Consider the following 20182-nt stretch of genomic DNA (forward strand, 5'->3'; position numbering starts at 1 on the left):
AAACGGTTTTAGATTCAGTTCAGTCATATTTGCTCCGGCCATGTTTCCAACTTCCACCTTTGATTTGATTCTTGAGTTTAGTTGTTGTCTTCATCAGCTTTTGTTTGCCTCCATTTGGCTCCTCCTGGCTGGAACATGACACAACGATACAGTGGTTTCACACACAAATGAATATATACCCATACGAATGTGAACACTCACACAGAGGCCTCACGCCTGACTTCCTCCTTTCCTCCTCTCATTATTACTGTGGCTTCATCACTTGAATGTGAGCTTGTTGTGTACTTGAAACGACTGATGCTGTGTCACATGACTCCCAGTGGTCACAATAAAATGTAACAGTGCTTCGTAATAAGCTTCTTGCACAAATGACCCCTTAGGTTGTTTTTATTTATTGGAGAACAATTAGTCTAAATGTTGGAAATATTTAAAGCAAATTGTCATGTGTTTGTTTATTGCGGACAAACACACACACACACACAAACACACAAACACACAAAAGACAAGCCTGTAAAGCTGGAAGAGCTTTGGGCAGCACAGGCTTTGTTCACCTCACTGTCGACACTGCTGCTGGGTATTACTGCCTTCCAATAAATACCAGACTGACCACATTTACAAGGGGCTGCCTGTTGGTTTATGTGGGAGCTGTGTGCATTTGGGTTGTGTGTTTTCCAGAAGACAGAGAGGCAGGAATGGAAAAGCCATAATTGGAGGGGAGGCTGAGAGAGGAGGGATGGAACAGCAGGGGAACGACTGCAAAGCATCCACTGATATTAGGCTACTTGAACCTCATCAAAATTTAAATAATAGAAACATTTAAAACCCATTCCCGAGTACGACAGGGGTCTGTGTTTTTCAGAAAAGAAAAAAATGTGTCTACGTGAGTGTGTGTGTCCACATGTGCCTTTGTGTGTGTGTGCGCTTTCCAGTATAACCACAGACCCTGTCAGGACCAGTAGACCTCATGGGGTCCAAAGCCCGGTCAGATGAGGCAAAGGGGTTTGGTTAGGTTGTCCACAATGAATGGAAGTGAATGCAAAGGCCTAATAAGGATAACTGCTCAAACCTGTATATGTATGTGTGTGTGTGTGTGTGTGTGTGTGTGTGTGTGTGTGTGTGTGTGTGTGTGTGTGTGTGTGTGTGTGTGTGTGTGTGTGTGTGTGTGTGTGTGTGTGTGTGTGTGTCAGAAAGAGAGCCAGTGCGACTGCTGGATGTTTTATAACAATTTAAAATGTTGAATTGAATAAATGCTTCATTTGAGTAAACACTGAGAAAATGTATAGTATTAAATGTTAGTGAAATGTTTAACTTTGACAACAACCATATCTAACATTCAAAACTTGAAAAGAGAAAATGAAACAATTTATTTTCCTTAAGGAGCAAAATGTAATTGTCTTTTCCTGATCTGTCATCAAAGAATTCTGAACCTCAGAATAGAATCTTTACCAGTATAATATTAGATCAAAGCCAGCTGCAACTCCGTCACACTCAGGATCTCGATAGAGTAAGTTACTTATAACCACTTCATTTTTTCTTTCATATTTCTGCCATAATGTGACCCTCTTGCATTTTAACAAACCTTTGTTCTTCCTTTAGAACCAACCTTATACCAAAATGCCAACTCTTCATGCATTTCATCAACAGTCTTAACACGGTTAATTCATGTTTTCTCATAATGTTTTAACAAAATCTAAATAAATAAATTCAAGACATTGAGAAAACGTAACTTTACTAAACATTGGTTGTGTATTCTCAACATTAGAGAGCGGATTTTACTTTTTTTTACTCAGTGAGAGTCAACATGACAGGAAGCTATCAAGAACTGGTGATGTTGATTCTAGACATTTCTCATCTGTGCTTCATTAATGACTTCACCCGTGTGTGTGTGTGTGTGTGTGTGTGTGTGTGTGTGTGTGTGTGTGTGTGTGTGTGTGTGTGTGTGTGTGTGTGTGTGTGTGTGTGTGTGTGTGTGTGTGTGTTTGTATGATCAGTGATTTATGCTACTAAGCAGATAAAATCTGTGTTAGTAGGTTACACTCTCAGCAAAGGCCAACCACAAGAGACCTGCTTGAAGTGCATGTGTGTGTTTCGCTGTCTGTGTGTGTGTGTGTGTGTGTGTGTGTGTGTGTGTGTGTGTCTGTGTGCGTGCGTGCGTGCGCAGAAATGATGCCTCTGTACTTGCGTGCACACCCATCATGTATAACTGGGTGTTGTTGTGTCAAAGGAAGCGTGAGAACCGGGTCAGTCTCCTGAGAAGAGGTGTAACGTTGAGACGAGGAAGCAGAGAATAAACGAGGGCAGGAGAGATGAGAAAAACGAAGAAGAAAGAGGTGAAGAAATGCTGATGTTGAGAGATCACTGACTCTAAGCTAATTAGCGGGCTAGAACCAAACTTTAGCATTTTACTTTTTACTGTTGCAGCCAATTAGGACACACTGTAAAGTGGAGCAGAGGTTAAGGCAAGTGGTGTCGTCTGTACTGCGGTTATTTGGGTCTTGGAATAATTCACTTAATTCACTTTTACTGTGATTTCACATTAGCTGCTGTCATAGTGTTTACACACACACACACACACACACACACACACACACACACACAATATAAGCAAGTTACCATTTTTGAACCATCATTACCGTCGCACATTTAAGATGAATTAATTAAATAGGCAGCAGCTTCCATCTGCCAATTAATCTCCAGCAGGCCTGGACACTTTGGTTTGTGTGTTTTCATGTGTGCGAGTTCATTAGAAGCTCATGTTCACGGCTCCATTAAGTGAAGACGATCTTTGATCCTTCATGGTTTGTATTCTAATGCGTACTAGCAGTGAAAAAGCTCTGAGACACGGATAGAGTAGGTTCAAAAGAAAGTTTTGCGGTCAGGCACATAACGTTTGCCTTTGTTTTTTGGACATTTCGGCACAGGATGATCGTGGCAGGCCTTGTTAGCATCGTTAGCAAACAAACTTCCACTTATTCTTCTTAGACAAAATGAATGGAACAGACCCCACGTGCACTGTGAGCAGTCAGGTGGTTTCAGACAGTTGGACCGTACAGTGCGAGCACATAATGAGCTTTGGTTTCACATCTCAGATAATCCACTCTAACAGTATGAGGTGAAATTTAACAACATTTTAATATTTAAATGAAATGAACACCCACAACCAAAAAATCATTTGTTATTTAGCCTTTATTAAATAATAATAATAACATTAAAAAAGAAATTCTTCTGTACAAAGTCTACAAACAACAGTTTGAGTTTTCTGGCCAGTGCCGTAGTTATGTCTCAATGTAGAATGTGTGTGTGTGTGAGAATCCATCGAGACAGAAGAGGTAATACTAAGTTAAAATCGAGAGAGAGAGAGAGAGAGAGAGAGAGAGAGAGAGAGAGGTGTGCATGTGTGCAGTGTTTTTTATGTGTGGATGATTGTGTGTCTCACAATGTATTCACTGATCTGCCTTTACTGTTAAAAAAGAGAGTCGAGTCGAGAGAGAACCAGTGAGAGAGAGAGATAGAGAGACATAATAAGAGAGCTCCAAGGCACTTGGAAAAAAGTCCAATGAAAACACAGTTAGATGGACATGAAAACCTTCCGTCTCTCTCTCTCTCCCCTGTTTCCCTCCCTCCATCTCTCCTCTGATCACCTTTCAACTTCCTCTCAAGATCTCAATAGGCCTCCTGGTTGTATCCATACATGCCCTTGGCAGAGGAAAGATGAGAGAAAGACGAAAAGAAAGAGCGGGGGTTCCAGGCAAAGATACAACAAGTGTGACCTGTTTGACTCTTTTTTTTGTTGCCATGTTTTGTGTTGCCATTAAGGCTCATAAAGCAAAAGTCTCCCATTAATTCAACTAGAGCTAATTTGCAACTGTGATTCAATTAGCCACAGAGAGTTTGGCATAAATACTCTACAGGTCAGGACGGATGGCCCGATGCACAAAGCAATCACGTATAATGCCAGAAGTTTTCACTTTAAATCAGTTGGCCATATCGACTTTTCTTTTTTAATTAGAAACATGATCTTTCGAGAACTTTACAAATAAGTTTTAGTTGACTAAACACGACCATACAAGTCTGCTTTATTTGCCACAATTGAAAGTTGCAAGGAAACATATGACCTGAAAATTTGAATTTTGCAGCTATGTTTATTTAAAGATCTATAGGAAGAAACCCTGTACGGTTTAAATCCTTGTTTGCTAGCTTGCAGTCTTTAAATTATTCCTCTCCATTGCTGAAAATTAGCCTCGCTTCTTGGCTCATCAACTGTAAACTGTGAGTGAAGGGGGTGGGGACCCACTCAGAAAAGCATTGCTCCACAGCGCTACTAGTGGTCAGAAACTGCACAGGGCACCTTTAAGTTTTCACCCAATTTTTTTTTTTAGCTGAAGCGAAATATTTTTCACTTGCAATATTTTACTCTCAATATTTTCTTAGGTCCTCTCTCCTCAGCAGGCAACTGTATAAACTTAGGTAGTTTTAGTTAAACAAATAATGAATCTTTACCTGGATGTAACCATTTCCTTTCTCTCTCTCTCTTTCTTTCCGTTTGTGTGTGTGTGTGTGTGTGTGTGTGTGTGTGTGTGTGTGTGTGTGATTCTCCTGCTGTTCATCAGTCTCTCCAGCAGCACTGGCCCTCCTCAATGGCTGTCCTCCGATACAGCGTATACTGTAGTTAGCTTAAGGCTCAATTGTGTGTCCAAGAAAGTCGACGGTACAATTTCCATTCTCCTCCTTTAGTCACTGTTTCCTTCCTTCCTTCCTTCCATTTTTGGGGCGTCCTTCATTCACGGGGCGACATTAAGAGAGGTGGATAAAAGGCAGGGTGATTGATCAGTCTGTTTTCCACCCAGCCTCTTTCTAACACTTGTTCAGACCCCTGTGCACATACACAGCTCTTTGGCAATCCATAGGTTGCAGTTAAACAATCACTGACATTTTGTTCACACAGTGTCTGTCCATCATTTGGGCATCATACAGTCTGGAAAGCAAAAAATATAGATATATACCAAAGACAAACTCTAGAATACTGAATCTAAAGCACGACTCCATAACAGCATGTTAGATTTAGATAAACCTCTAATTTACTGTCCTCTTCCTTATTTGACCTTTTCTCTATTCTTAAAGACTCATAATCTGTCATGGAAAATGTGCCAAAATAGAAAAGGACTGAAGTAACAGTTAAGACCATGGAGTCCAACACAACGATAAAGTAAGTCTAAAAATGACATAAGAGCTCTACAGGGCGGCTACGAACTGAAGCTGACTTTTTCTGAACCTTTTTTTCTCCCAAAACAAACACAAGTCTAAAACAAAACAGTCACCATTACTCTTCTATGCCACTGGTTTCACGAAGCGCAGACCGAGGGCAGACAAAGGAGCGAGCGTGTGCCGTACGGCAGGCTAATGGACGTTTGAAACTCACAGAACTCATATATATATATATAGAAAACTTTTCGGGAAAACCAAAATGAAAAACAAAAGAAAATGTCCTTTTTCATCCTCTTTTCCTTCTTCACCTTTAGAAATCTAGATTCATTAGAGTTGTGTGTTTTGATATCTTTTTATACTTCTTTAGGGGGTGGGGGGGGGTAGGCATTCACTTGATATGTGTTGATTTCAGTCAAAAGTACCCATGTTAAACGGTCCACTGGTGCTGAAGTCTTTGCCAACGTTTTTTTGATTGAGTCTTAATTGGACACATTCAAAAGCTCAAAATTTGAGTTGCCCTTCGGCCGAGTACCAGCCGAGGGTAAAATTCATCAAGAAGCGCGTCACCAAATATTTTCACCCTTGACTGTGCTGTCATCTGTCGTCCAAATGTCCAGATTGTCACGGGTGCTCTGGTCCGTCTCCGTTCGCAGCTTAATTCCAGTGGCTTGTGGGTTATATTCATTCATATTCATGTATTCATTCCTTCATTCATTCACAGGCTTTTTAGAATCGAGCAGGCTCTCTCCTGCAGGCGTAGGAGATATGGTGCTGTAAGTAGAGGAGGACTGGGGTCAGATGTTCCCCTGGTTGAGGCCTCATAGTATGTAGGGGGAAATCAAGATCACAAGTTTCCCCCCTGTCACACAAGGAGGTGGGGGAATTCTGGGTTGAACGTTTCCCCTTTAGACATCAGAGAGAGGAGGTAACAAGATAGGGGACTCTGGGGATTGAAATAGCAGGTAGTGCTTCTTTTTTGTGTTTTCTTAGTCCAAACCGCGAACTAAACAGGGATCATGGAACACGTCTTTCCCCCATCTTTCTCCAGAGTTCTCCTCCCTCTCTTCATGCCTCTGAGCAGCACCTCTGCTGGTTTATCTTGACTTTATGCTTGATGCCGTCGTACAGCTCGAAGTTGTAGTTCTCCAGCGTCGTGGAGGAGCGCGAGGAGAGCCCGCTGTAGGAGCACGTGCAGTAGAGGAGCAGCCCGGCACAAACGGCGCCCAGCAGGACGCCCAGGGAGCTCATCACGATGATGGTGAGGAGGATGGGGTCCAGCGTGTACAGCCAGGCGTTGTCCTTATCCGTGTCCGACACCAGGGTGACGGAGGGATGGTCCATGTCAGAGGAGGAGGGGGTGGAAAAGGAGGATGGCCACCCTGGGAAGAGGTATTCTGGAGAGAGAACAGGAAACTTTAGAAAACACGTTTATACATGAGAAATACTTATTAAAGCTCATGTATAGTTTATGTATAGAGCTAATTTAGGCTTAAAATGGTGTTCATGAGGCCGTTTCAAGTCGAATTTGAATGTCTAAGGAGCAGGATGGAGGCATTTTAAGTTTTTCTTACCCCAGTTACTTTAACTGTATTGGATTACAAAGTGTTTTGTGGACACTCCTCTATCGGCATGGTGGTGAGTAGATAATGAGTGAATTGTCATTTTTAGGTTGAACAATCCCTTTAAGTGAGTACGTGTGTGTTTTCTTGCTCTTATTTAATATTTCAAACATAATAAGAAGAATTTGGTCTTATTTCAAAAGTCACATTGACTCCCTCTCAGCTGTATTAGAGGGAAAAATGTGTGCGACATGGCGGATGTATTCAAGAACAGTTAACTCTGTGACTACTCCTGACTTCATTAAATTTGAAAGGCCTAATCAAATTAATTACTGCAAAGGTCCTCTCTGGTGTGTGTTATGAGTGTGCATCTACTTGGTGTAAGCAGTTGTGTTAATCCACTTAATGAATGTATTCACATGTACAAAGCAATCAACAATTAAGTAGTGCATTTCAGACTGCTTTATGGGAGAACACACGCACACACGCACACAGACACACACACACACACACACGTGTGCGCGCAGGAAAGCAGTAAACAGACGGTTAACAGTCTTGTTTAGCGAGGTAAAGGCTGAGTACTTTTCTTGTACCTGTCAGGGGGTAGGGAGAAACAAGGGATAGTAACACACGCTTGCGGGCACACACACACACACACACACACACACACATACGTTCACACACAGATACACCCCCACACCCAGGAAGTAAACTGTGATTGTTACAGACAGATGTTTTTCTAGGTGCCCAGGAGGAAGCTGTCTGTCTCACTTTGTCTGCCAGGGAACATGAAAGAGGAGGAGAGGAGGCACACACTATCATGCCCACATGCACACACACACACAGACCCACACTTTTTAATGCTCTCTAGCACACTCTTCAGCCCTCTCTGCTCACAGACACACACACACACACACACACACCAGAGATTGTCACTGTTGCCACAGGCTTTTCCCTGCAAAATCACAAGTAAAATGAAGCGCCATAGGCATGCCTCAGCTTAAAGAGCAATTTTCACTGCACTCGGGGTGAGACTTGTACAGCAGCCAGTATAGCTTCAGGCGGGGAGGAGTCTAGAGGAGAGGAGAGGAGAGGAGAAGAGGAGAGACGAGGAAAGGAGAGGAGGAGCTCACCGCCATTGATTGGGTGCTTGCCGTTGTAAACAGGATCTTTTCCGAAATCCATGGGCCTGGGGTCTGTTGAAAAGACAGACAGAGAGCAACAGAATTAATCTCAACCATCCAGTCAAGCTGGAGCTTTTCCGGAGTCCGCGCGCCGCGATAGCATCTCTCCATCTCTTCTGTTGTCAGCACACAAGCTACATTTGTAGATGGAAATCAAACGACACAAACGGCTCAAAGAGCGAGTGATCTGGTTGAAGCTTTCAAAAAGAGATCAGGCCAAAGATTTCCTATAAGCCATTTTGTTCTGTGCTCAGTCTATCAAGGGGAAATGACCAAACATTTCAGCCACACTACTACACCTGCATAAAGCCGGCAAGTTTCATTATGTGATAAGCATCAATGCTCTTTTTTTTTAGTTGCTTAGAAATGAAAAGAGTCAAGAGAATGAGCTGCAAGAGGGAAGAGAGAGAATAGCTGCGTTTGTATTGAGCTTTTCACCACTTTAAGTGCTTTACACACACATTCACACAGCACTTCTCTATCACACACACACACTCAAACACAGATGGTATATTGGGGGCAATTTCGGGGGGTTCAACACATGGACCGGAGGAATCAGCAATCCGATTAGTGAACAACCCACTCCACCTCCTGAGCCACAGAGAAAAGCAAGACCACACCAAAGACAGTTTCATAGAAAAATATCACCTTTATTACCTTCACATTCCCCCCCCACACACAACACATTTTCTTTTTTATTCCAAGTCAATGGAATTCAACAAGCTAAATCACCTCTTAATATCTCTGAGGCAGGCCACGGTGCAAGGCTTTGAAGGGTCGGGAGGCTCAATTCTGCTTCAATTCAGTTTTATTCAAGGAAATTGCTATTACAGTCCCCAGAAATGAAAAAAAAGAAATAAAAGAACTGAGCAATATCTGGGCAGCTGATAACCATTTATCGCAGGGGCAACGGAACCCAAAACACATTATAAAGTGAGACCATATTCAAAAGATAAGAGGTGAGAAACTAATTTGGTAGATATGAAAGAAAGATACAGAGAGACTCATTTCCTCAGTACGGTGGGATCATTTTTCTATGAGACAATTTTAACATCACCACATTATACCGTGTGTATAAAGAGACTTCCAGTACTCTTCAGACTGTGAATAATACAACAGATTAATACCTTTTAATGACACCTGCTGCGTGTGAAATAAGAAATATTTGCACGTTGATTAAAAATGAGGTAACTTCCTTGAAATCAATGAAGATGATTTTATAGGATCAACAAATCAAACGGACAATTTTTTTATTTCAATAAAAAAGCAACAACTGCAGTGATAGAGTTTCTCTCCACTTATTTATTTTTTTACTTTAAGTGCATAGTATTGTAATCCAGCGCAAGTCAAAAAGACAATCATTAAGTCGAGGCGTCTCCTTCACACAGGCAGAGAAAGTGCACACGATTAAACGTAACAGTGACGTGGCTGAAGCCAGGGATGAAGGCTTAAGCAGATAAACACTCAACTCCGGGTTTTATTTAGTTTGAGTGAGACTAAAATAGTCTAGTAGAGTTTGAACGAAATCAGACTCAAATTCATCCCTCGCCGAGGCCACGTTTCAGAATGATCAGTCTTTTCTTGCTTTTAACACATTCATAACAAGAAATAATCGTTCTGATTAATTAAAAAAAAAACCTTCATTATAAGAACAAGAAATCAAAGAAAAAACAGCAAAAACAGTTCATTCAATTGATTTAAAAAAATGACATCATCAAGGTAGATTTCCCCCCAAAATTCAGTACCAAGTTATAAGATCTGTGATTTCACATCAACAAAACTGAGGAAAACGAAAAGTGAGAGACGAGAACAAACACATCCATTCATCTGTACCAAGTATCTATATTATTGAGGGTTGCCAGGTAGCGGCTGAGAGGCGGGGGTTCAGGCTGGACCGGTCACAGGGCCGACATGCAGAGACAAACAACCATTCACCCTCACATTCACACGTACAGACAATTTAAAATTTGGCCGGGATTCAAACCCAGCGAACTTCTGTACCAACTGTACCAACGTGGACGATCAAAAGGACAGACAGACTGACAGACAGGCATATCAAAGCATGCAATAGGAGAACTCCAGAGCGGCCTGCAGATCACGACCATGTTCTTAAACAGAGTTGGCCGTTGTCTTTAATGAACAGTTTTACTGCATGAATTGATCTTGTCCTGTTGTTTAGTGAGAAGAAAAACTGTTATTCTGAATTTACTGTTCAGGCAGATTCTCCTGTAACTAATTAAAAACCTGCTGAACCACATAAAGCTGATCCCTGTAGTCTCACTGGATAGAGGTCATAGACTAAACATGTAAAACTTGAAGGCATCGAATCTGTCTTCTCCTCCGTCCTCCATACAGTCTCACTGCAGACCCTCTAAATTATCCTTATACACAGTCAACAGAAAATCACTGCAGGTCTCGACTAAACATTCAATCACAGGCGGAGAGGTAGCAGAAAGAAGCAGCATTTTTAAAAAGAAGTGAGAAAGAGAGATGCTCGGCCACTTTCTAATGATCCCGACTTGAAGCCCTCAGGCGAGGATCCTGAGAAGAATCATCATGTGGATCTGAGAGGAGATTAAAACTCCCCGTAGCCCCATTTTATCTCCACTCTCCAATTAGTAAAGAGGAGAGTATAAAAAGGGGGCTCTTTTATTCGGGCAAAGACACGGACGGCTCTTTGGCACCATATGCAGCGCCAGTCGGGGCCCAAGGACCTGTTAGTGCTTTCACTCGTAATATTTCTCAAGGAAACAGGAGGAGGAGGAGGAGGAAAGAGGAAAAAAAAAAGGCGCGATGGCCTGTGGGCTAGAAATGCTTACTGCAGGGTTTTATGAACGCAATCAGCTCCATTAACTAATTAGAAATATTAAAAGGCTTCAAAGTAGTCTATGATGGGGAAGGGAGAGGGAAGGGAGGGAAGGCTTGATTTAAAAGTGCCGCATGAGGAGATGCCAGCACATTTTCCAAATCTTGCAAAAAGTTTGAGAGAGAGAGAGAGAGAGGGTGGATGGAAAAGAAAAAGTGCACGGGCAGCACAACATAAATACTGTCATATATCATTCCTGTATTTGAATTTTCAGACCCACATTGATTGGGTTACAGCAGAGGGCTGCTGGAATGAGTCACATAATGTGTAAATCATACGCAAGTCGATTGAAATGGAAGGGAGAGGGTGCCAGGGAGGAGGGAAAATGGATATGCAAGCACAAAAAAAAGTAAAGTGCCTGTTGACTAAAGTACAAAACAGAGTATTGTATGAGACACAATATAATAAAGTAAGTGAGTGTGGAGAAACTGTACAGTGTGCAAAAGCATTGGAAAATCTAGATTCTCTGCTTACACAGGTTTGTGTGTGTGTGTGTGTGTGTGTGAAATAAGTGTGCAGTGCATGTTATGTGTGTCTCCATTACCCAGTCTGTTCTGCCAAAAGACCTCTTTCATCTGCTTTTGTGTTTGAAACAACCTGCCCTCCTCCTTCCATCCTCTCCCTCCATCACTCCAAAACCTCACAACCTGCCTCCCTGTTTGTCTTCCCAGTAAAAGGGAGAAAAAAAAAATATCTATCTTTAGAAAGTATGTAGAGAGCATTTCTTTCCTCCTTTTTCTTTCATCTCATTCCATCTCTGGACGCATTGTTTGGAGGGAAAAGGGGGCTTGCTTAATGGGCCCTTTTTCCTCCGGGGGATTTAGCTCTCTCCTTTTCTCTCTCGTGTGTTTTTTACTACGGAGATTTGCGACGGAGGGTATGAGAAGAATAGAAACAATGGGTTTGGATTGAACAATATGAAAAGGAAAAAAAAAGGCTGTGGGATTTGGGCATGAACAAAAATGATATATATATATATATATATATATATATATATATATATATATATATATACGAGGGTAGTGGCATAAAACACAGGATGGTGATTTGAGATGTCAGGAAAATAAGAACCAAACAGACTATTTCACAGGCGTGGATCGGAATAAAAGTTTCAGGTCATCTCAATCCAAAACAAAGGAAATAAATAATTTTTTTTTTTTACATATTGATTTGCTTTGTGGCCCTATATGGATTCAACACGATGCTTTAGATGACAAACACACATTTGCTGTTGCGAAATGGCTTCAACTGGAGGATCTAACCCCGAACTAAAAGCCAAAAAACCTGTTAAGATCATCTCAGTGAGCACAATCTACAAAACTGCAGCCTTACAACAATTGTCAGTAAGTATAAAAATAAACATAGTTGAACTATTACACATCAAAAAATACACGTAGACCTACTGTGATTGAGATAAGAAAGAAAAACAAATGGTGTTCAACTCACCACTGGTACAATACTCAATGACGTAATAATCAAGTCAACCAATCAACCTTCAATAAATGAACATTAAGAAGAAAAGTGCTAATGTTAATCTCAACATTGCAAAAATCATGTGTAAAACAACGTGACAGAAGTGCATCAGGTTACACTGGAGTGAAATCTTTCAATGGCTCATGCCAACATATAAACATCCGAACGACACGTGATTTAAAAATAAAAACACATCAGAAAAGTCGTGAGGTGTCTGACAGTATTGGTGCAATGGAACCTGGTATTTAACAGACTGTGGTGAATAAAGTGATCAATAACACAACCGAGCTGTGAATGAGTTATTTCCTGAAAAAGCTTCATAAGTAAGATTCTCTTTTGTCACAGCATGTTTGGTCTCACCTGTTGAATCGAAGCAAAACTGGCAATTTGGTAACCAATTATGTTTTTTTATACGTTACCAGACCAATCTGCTTAAAAGTATGGATCTGTCAGAATAACACTCAAGATGTAATGAATGAGCACAACACATAAATATTTTTCTCGCACGTGCAGAGACAAGGAAAACTACAACAGAGTTTAAGGGCCCCAAAAAAAAACTTATAGAAAACATACCCGTGCCTTCAGATACTCAACATCATCTATCATTGTGTTATTGTTTGTCTAACGTATGCAGGACATACTAAGATGTTTGATTTGATCATTTACAGACACAGGCATCAGATTATCCAACAAACTGTGTGAAGTCCGTTCACCGTCTTAATCTCACCCTGAGGCACGACCTCGTTCTGGAGGTGAGGAGGTAATCGTTTTTAAAGCACATTTAAAAAAGAAAAGGCATATCAGGATGTAATGACAAACACACTCAGGATGACACGTGGGGCTTGGGGAGTATTGAGGAGTACGGTATGTGTGTGTGTGTTGCATGTTTTGATGCAGTGTTGTGAGTGTTTGTCTCATCCTATCTTTCTCTTTGCGTTAACGCAGGCACAGCGCCGACTCCTCGCTCGCACACCAAAGAAGCCGCGCACACACACACACACGCTGGATGTGTGCAGCTGTCTATCAGTCACAGCTGGACAGACGCCACTAATTCTCCCTCTACCGCTCCCTTTTCTCCCCTTAATCTGTGTCACTCGCAGTCCCTCAAAGGGCCAGCGAACAAATAAACTGCAGCTTCATTCAGTCCCAAAGAAATAGCCTTCTCTTTTGATGCAGCGCGCACCGTCTCCTCTCTCTCTCTCTCCCTGTACCTGTGTGTAAATCCCTTCACTGTCAGACAAGGTATTTGGAGGCAGGCAAGTGTCCAAGCTGCAGACCCGAGCGGTGCAGAGGAGGAAAAATAAGCTGTTACGGATTTGACACTGAACACTGCGTCTTGTCCACAGTCTGCGTGTCAGTCTGAGTGTGACTTTGTTGTTCTGCTCATATTCCAGCTCATTTTTCAGGTTGTGGTGCGGCTGAAGAAGCAAAAAGAAAAGTTGCGCTGTGTTGTTGTTGTTGTTGTTGTTGTTATCAGCCCCTCATCAGAGTCAGTCATTTCCTCCATTCTCCCCAATGAGCCATACGCACAAAGTTCAGCATCAGAAATTGCACTTTTCTTATTCTACCAGTTCCAGCCAACGAGGACGTTTAGCAACATCCTGGTCCGTCAGTCAGACCAGTCATACGCAACAGGAACTAGTGTCTCCTCAGTGAAGCTTCACATCAACGAAGAGCGGCGATTTACTGAATACTGCTGTCGATCGTTCGTTTCAGGGAGGGTTCACACCCTTTCATCACTTTGTTTGAGAAAAGCGCTCCGATAAATCTGAATCATTCCCACTGTCCAGTTGTCTCAACACTGGGAATCATAGCTGTCATCCTTCTCCAGTCGGATGGTGAGCATGGGGTCCGGACTCGGCCCGGTGCCCGGGTACAGGTGGCTTTGGTCGGGGCAGTGGATCAGATTATAGCTGAGGTTTTGGTTCTGGTAGCAGTTTTGTTGAGCTTGCTGATTCGAATGTTGGCCGCTCTGGTACATCACAGAATGGTGATGACCGCTGCTGCTGGTCTTCTTGGTTGCCCAGTGGTACCGGTGGCAGCACAGAATCACCACCACGGTCACAGTGACCAGCAGCAGGATGGCGCCGACTCCCGCCAGCACATAGTACCAGTAGGCGGGGACAGGCTGCGCCACCACTGAGTCTACTGTGGGCTCCATTCCAGACATGGCACCCCCTGGAGGGCAGGAGGACACATTACTGGTTGGCTCGGTGGACGAGCGAGGCAGGCATGCAGACCACAGCAGAGCTGTCGACTGTCTAACTGTCACTAAACCCTTCCCTCGGGCAGCTATTGTCACATCATGACCAGGACTAGGCACAGCGGGTCTGTCAAGCTTCAGATTTCTGCACATGGTAAATTGTGTGTGGGTCTGTAGTGAGACTGATACTGAACATTTTAAGAGTGTGGAAGGGATAGTTTAATATTTTTGCCTTTCCAAAACAAAAAAACATGTAAGAAATGCACTAAAGCCAACTGTTTATTTACCTGTTTGATGGTAACAGTTAGCATGTTTGGCTGAGCACCTATACAGTAGTAAGCAGTGTATACTGTATATATAAAAAATTATATTTAAAACCTATTGTTGCTGGCTAACATTAACCTAATTGAAAGATCTGCCTGGAGAAGTTGGTGCAAACCTGATGGACATCTGTCTAAAATCAGGGACATACTTGTGTGGTAAATCTGACATCGTTATAAAAATCATAATGATGTGCGAGAATTGAAAAGCTTGACAGCCTTAGCAACAGTAACTACGGTGCAATCAATTACTGGAGCAGTGAAATAAAATGATCTCCTTGCTCATATCAGAGTCATCAACTAAAATAACATTATTGTATCAACAGTAAGCAAAAAAAATCTGGAAGCAAACTGCTTCCAGATTTACGTAACTGTCTTTAAACACATTCTACAGCACTTTTCTACTCACAGTATTCTTGATTGATGCAAAATGTCACAAGCATTAGCTGCACACCGACACGCAAAGGCTCATGCCATGCGTCCACATTCGACCAGAGAAATGCAAAGCCTTGATTATGCAGTGACTGGCTGATTCCAACAAAAGGGTGGTGAGTGTTAAGTGGTTGTATTCAGCGGAACGCAGCTACATTTTATCAGGGCGAGATCGCATTGAAGGGACTCGAGTGGCGAGGAAGAAGAGATGGAGAGAGAGAGAGAAAGAGAAGAGGGAAAATTACAGGGGTAGAGAAAGGGATAAGAGAGGCGGCATTATTGCAAGAAAGACCGGAGCGAAACAGAGAGTGGTGGTGGAAAGAGAGAGGGGAGAGGGCGGGTAGGAGGGGGAGTGGAGGGAGAGAGCTAATCCTGCCATGATATCTTTAATCCCGCATTAAAGGGGTTTGTCTGAAACTTCAATACTCTGTCAACTCACTGTGAAAGAAACCCGATGAGAGACAGGTTGCGGAAGACGCAGAGACAGGGAGAAAGAAGGGAGGGAATGAAGCGAAGAATGTGAGGAAGAAAGAAAGAGGAAAAGGAGACTGAGAGAGAGAAGAGAAGAATAATGAAAGAACAGAGGATGGAGAGGTGCAGGGAGAGAGATACAGACCTCAAAGAAAAGCAGGGAGCTTAATTTTGTCGGGTTTTTTTTTTTTAAAGTAAAGATGTACTCTTTCAGGGTTTAAAATGAGCTTTGATTGTAAAGCTGCACTCAGAGTACAGAGAGACTTCCAGTGGATTAAAACAGACGATTTTCAGGGCTGCAGAAAGCACTTTGCTTTTCTGGAGAGGAAAGGAGGGAAGTGGAGGAAAACCTGTGAAGACCGCCATTCCTAAAATGAGATTTAAAAAACAAAGTGTGGCTTTCAAGACAGTCTGACTTTTTGAATCACTGAATTAGCCTAATATTTTTTTTTTCCCATTCTAGGTCTCTCACTTCGGAAATCTGTTTTCTTTTAACAAAGAATAAAAGTGTGAATTTTCTCTATAGATAAGTTTATGCCAAATTGATCTCTTTTTTGTGTGTGTGTGTGTATTATGAACAATCTTTCTGCAGCCACCTTATTTCCGCCAGAAGCAAATACTCACGTAGTTGCCATGGATACAAAAAACCCAACAGGTTCATGTTATGTCAAAGTGAGGCCTCGTACCATTAAATAATGATCAAGTTATCAAAAGAATGTCTAAATTAATTTAGAGTTTACACCTCGTTCAAAAAGTTCACAGTCAACTGAACCTGAAGTATGACGATGATACGAAAACCTTCCTTTCATAAACAAAGCCTCCCGTGCAAACTTCTTGAATTGAACTGTGGTGAACAAAACCAAGTGCTGCTCTGAGTCTTTCATCCATTTACACAATAGGAACACGTCGACACACACACACACACACACACACACACACACACACATCCACACCAATACACTTTCAAACAATTGTAAGCACACCTTTAGCAAACTTTATATGCCGCACCTATGTGAATGTAAGTGCAGTAACCATACAATTTCATCCTTAAACAATCAATAAATGCAATTGACATCGACATGGGCACAAATGACTAAATACAAAATATTCCAAAACAAAAAGGCAACCGAAAATGTAAAAAATAAATCAGATTCACTACTCCTATAACCTATCCTGTTTTGTGAAGATTAATAGAGAAAGGGAAGAAGAATAGTAAAAAGTAAAGAGACAGAAGAGGAGAAGCTCCTTATATGGTGACAGAGAGGGAGAGTTTACACCACATGCTGACAACAAATCAGGATGGAAGCAAGTGTCCTGCTCTCTACTCTGAAACGGTCATAACAACTAAACTACTTTTATTTAACTGAGGAGCAGATACTACGACCTGGTTCACTCTGAGCAATTCAACCCCCGACCTCACAGGTTCCCCCTTCATTCCTTTGTCACGACATGTGATGACGTCATCTACGTCGCCTTATGTTGAAATGAAAACTGTTTGAGTCGTTTGCTGTGGGTCTCTGCACACCATAGGCACACCTCACGATACAAGATCCAACTGTATAACCAAGCCCAGCATGCAGGGACTCATGCCTACACATTCAAAAATACATGTGTTTTGTGTATATATATATATAAATAAGAAACCATATCAAGATTTCTTTGGGAAATTATGTTTAAAAGAGTAGAATAAATGTGGTTGTAGCTGTTTGTAGTATTTAGGATTGGAGGATAACAAGGGAACTCAGGGCCGGTGCAGTGCTGCGAGCTGAGCTTAGCAACAGGCAGGAAGCACAGACATTGAGAAGACACAAGTGGAACAGGAAGTGGAACTTACTGTTTATTCCAGGAGTTAAGGCAGGGAAAGGCTCTGGAAAACAGAAGAAAAAAGGAGGAGTGTTACTGATGATGGCTACTAACTGGTAGATATGGTCAAGGGATGACATATCAGTTGGAAGGATTTTAAGGGGACATAAGCCGCTATCAGAACCACTATGATATTGACTCATGCTGTGATAAATGTTGAGATGAATCAGTGTAAAAGAACGAGTTTCAATCGGTCGCAAACGGACCTCTACTAAACCAAGAGGATCAGGTCTGAGCACCAGACCTCAGTAGAGTATTTGTAATATAAAACACAGTGTAAAATATATAATCACTGGGATTTGCTCAATCTCGGTGCACTGTGACACGATTCTATAATTAAAGCGTCGCGATAAACGTTTATTTGTAACGAGTGTAAACAGAACCACATTGGAATACAGATGAATTTCAAAATTGCAGCACAGTGCACTTTTTTTTTCAAAGGTTAGTCGAGAGTGTCGATAAAGATTTGTCGAGTTCTGGGATGTTGAGTCTGATGGTGCATAAATCTTCCCGGGTGACAGTTATTGGGAAGACAAAAGAGGAGGCTGGCAGGTTTTGAAGAGAGGCAGAGTGTTATTCATGAATATCTCTCTCTCTCTCTCTCTATCTCTCTCTCTCTCTCTCATTCTGTCTGTTACTTCTCATCTTCTCTTCCTCTTCGCTTTCTGCTTTGTCACTGGGTCTTCCTTTCTTTCCTGTGATGACTCTCTGTCTTATTGTCTCTCTGTCATCACCTCAGGTAACTTTAGGACGGGGGCCGATGAAAGATGGGGTGACAAGAGTGAGGGGCAGGGTGAAGAGAGGTAGACTGAATAGAAAGTAAAGATGGAGTTAAGTTGAAGGGGTCGTGGGAGCAGACACTGAAATTTACTGCTGTTTATTATGTGCCGGAGGATGCGACATCTATTATGAAGTGCGAGGAGATTAAAAAAGAGATTAAAAAAGAGAGAGGATGGCAGCACAAGAAATAAAAGTTGCAGTGAGTCGGTTGAGTCAGTGAGTTGAGAAAAGATGGAGGATATTGCAATAGTGAGAAGCGCTGAGAACCCAATGCACACAGGGTCAGTGATGTGTCACATATAACATAGTGATAGTTTCCTATAAAACACAGTCATTAGTTATCGCTATTGACCAGAGACAGTATATAAAGATGAAGTCTAAACTGTAGTGTTAATACACAAACAGTTTCAGCTGTCAATCATGGCGTTTGACCCATTAGCATAAGTAAAACCTAATTTCCCAGAAAAATTAAACACTCCAACATCTCCATCAGTGTGATAAGAAACTACCTAAAATGATATAAACTATCTTTAAGAAGAATTGATTTTTGCTCCATGTCCCTTCCACTAACACGGAGGAGGCCTATACTGCAGCCAGCCTTTATGCTACATATCTATCTATGCTACTGAAACAGAATCAAAATGATGTTCAGACAAGGAAATGTAAAAGATTTAAAGCTGCATTTTTACGTTAATTCAAATAACAACCATAATGGTTACAAGTGGAAACGCCAGTGGGTTCTCCCTCTTTGGTCAGCTTGTATCTGTGTGTATGTGAGTGCAAGAGAGAGAGAGACAGAGTCTGTCAAGCAACTAATCACAGAACGACACCTTCTTTTTCTCTGCTCGCTCATCCAGAGAGGACTGAGAGGTAAGTGAGAGAGAATGAGAGAGAGACACGGAGACAAAATGCAGGGAATCAAGTAACTGCAGGGTGGGGTGGTTAGTGTCGGGGAAAACAGGCTGAAGGAGATAGAGCGACGCAGATATAATGAAAGATAGATTAGAATCCATGCCCAAAGGCCGTTTGTGGCCTACTTTCTTTTTTAATATATTTTTTCTTCTTTTTTTTTTAGTGTGTAAACGAGAGGCAGTTTCCCCCCCCACCCCTTCTCTCTCTCTCTCTCTCTCTCATCCGGTCTCTGGTGAAAACAGGGCATAAATAGCCTGGTGTTAAGGAGTGAGAGGATCAGAGAGGAGGAGGCTGGCTGACGTATCAATAAATGGTCGGACAGGTGAACACGAGGGTTGTGGGACTTACGTGTGCACTGCTCCAGCTCCATGCTGATGCTCATGTGGATGTTGTCTATTCTGATGTGGCCTCTGGTCGAGTGATCGAAAAAACCTTCAAACACCACCTTGACGAGAGGAGGAGAGACACATGGACATAATAACTTAGCTTCTGAACACCATTTTAACATTTAAAATACATACTTTACAAACATTTTTACTAAAGACTATACAGTCAATGTACAAAAACACTTACTTGATACTCTTTGGGGCTCTGGGGCAGGATGGTGCGGCCCTCCCTCCAGTGTGGCCCCTGGTCTCCCTTGAGCGCCCACAGCAGCGTCTCCTCCTGGTCGTTGTCCCTCAGCAGGACCCTCAGGCTCCCCTGCGCCTCCCCCTGGAGTTGGTAGTAGAAGAGGAGGCAGAGCGGGCCTTGCTCGGGGCCCACCTCGGGGCTCAGCAGCCGCGCTCGCTTGCGCTGGGTGTGGGCGCCGGCATCCATGTGGAGGTAGTTCCCTGAAAAATCTGGAACAGAGAAGAAGAGACAGAGAGTTAGTGTCACATTATTTTATTGCTACTGTAAGATCAGTAATATAT

General features: G+C 42.2%; 1 protein-coding gene and 1 long non-coding RNA gene across 9 annotated transcripts in view; one reads left to right on the forward strand and one right to left on the reverse strand.

Annotated features, from left to right (window-relative positions):
• Positions 1-20182, forward strand: part of LOC117755214 — a 48876-nt gene that overhangs the window by 18237 nt on the left and 10457 nt on the right. For 4 of the 5 annotated variants that reach the window (XR_004612559.1, XR_004612560.1, XR_004612563.1 and 1 more), the window contains exon 3: positions 3292-3387. This is a non-coding gene — a long non-coding RNA (uncharacterized LOC117755214). Of the gene's footprint in view, positions 1-3291; positions 3388-10934; positions 11066-20182 lie in introns of those variants that run through there. The other variant, XR_004612561.1, reaches the window with a different exon arrangement.
• Positions 4559-20182, reverse strand: part of LOC117755210 (neuropilin-2-like) — a 90780-nt gene continuing 75156 nt past the window's right edge. The window contains exons 14-18 of one of the 4 annotated variants that reach the window (XM_034574796.1): positions 19842-20110; positions 19617-19713; positions 17548-17580; positions 7898-7960; positions 4559-6599 (exon numbers count right to left, since the gene is read on the reverse strand). In XM_034574796.1, coding sequence (XP_034430687.1) covers positions 6271-6599; positions 7898-7960; positions 17548-17580; positions 19617-19713; positions 19842-20110 — 791 coding nt within the window. In that variant the 3' untranslated portion in view covers positions 4559-6270. Of the gene's footprint in view, positions 6600-7897; positions 7961-13774; positions 14466-17547; positions 17581-19616; positions 19714-19841; positions 20111-20182 lie in introns of those variants that run through there. The other 3 variants (XM_034574798.1, XM_034574799.1, XM_034574797.1) reach the window with 3 other exon arrangements.

This window comes from Hippoglossus hippoglossus, chromosome 21 (genome assembly GCF_009819705.1).
Source record: "Hippoglossus hippoglossus isolate fHipHip1 chromosome 21, fHipHip1.pri, whole genome shotgun sequence".
Lineage (NCBI taxonomy): Eukaryota > Metazoa > Chordata > Actinopteri > Pleuronectiformes > Pleuronectidae > Hippoglossus > Hippoglossus hippoglossus.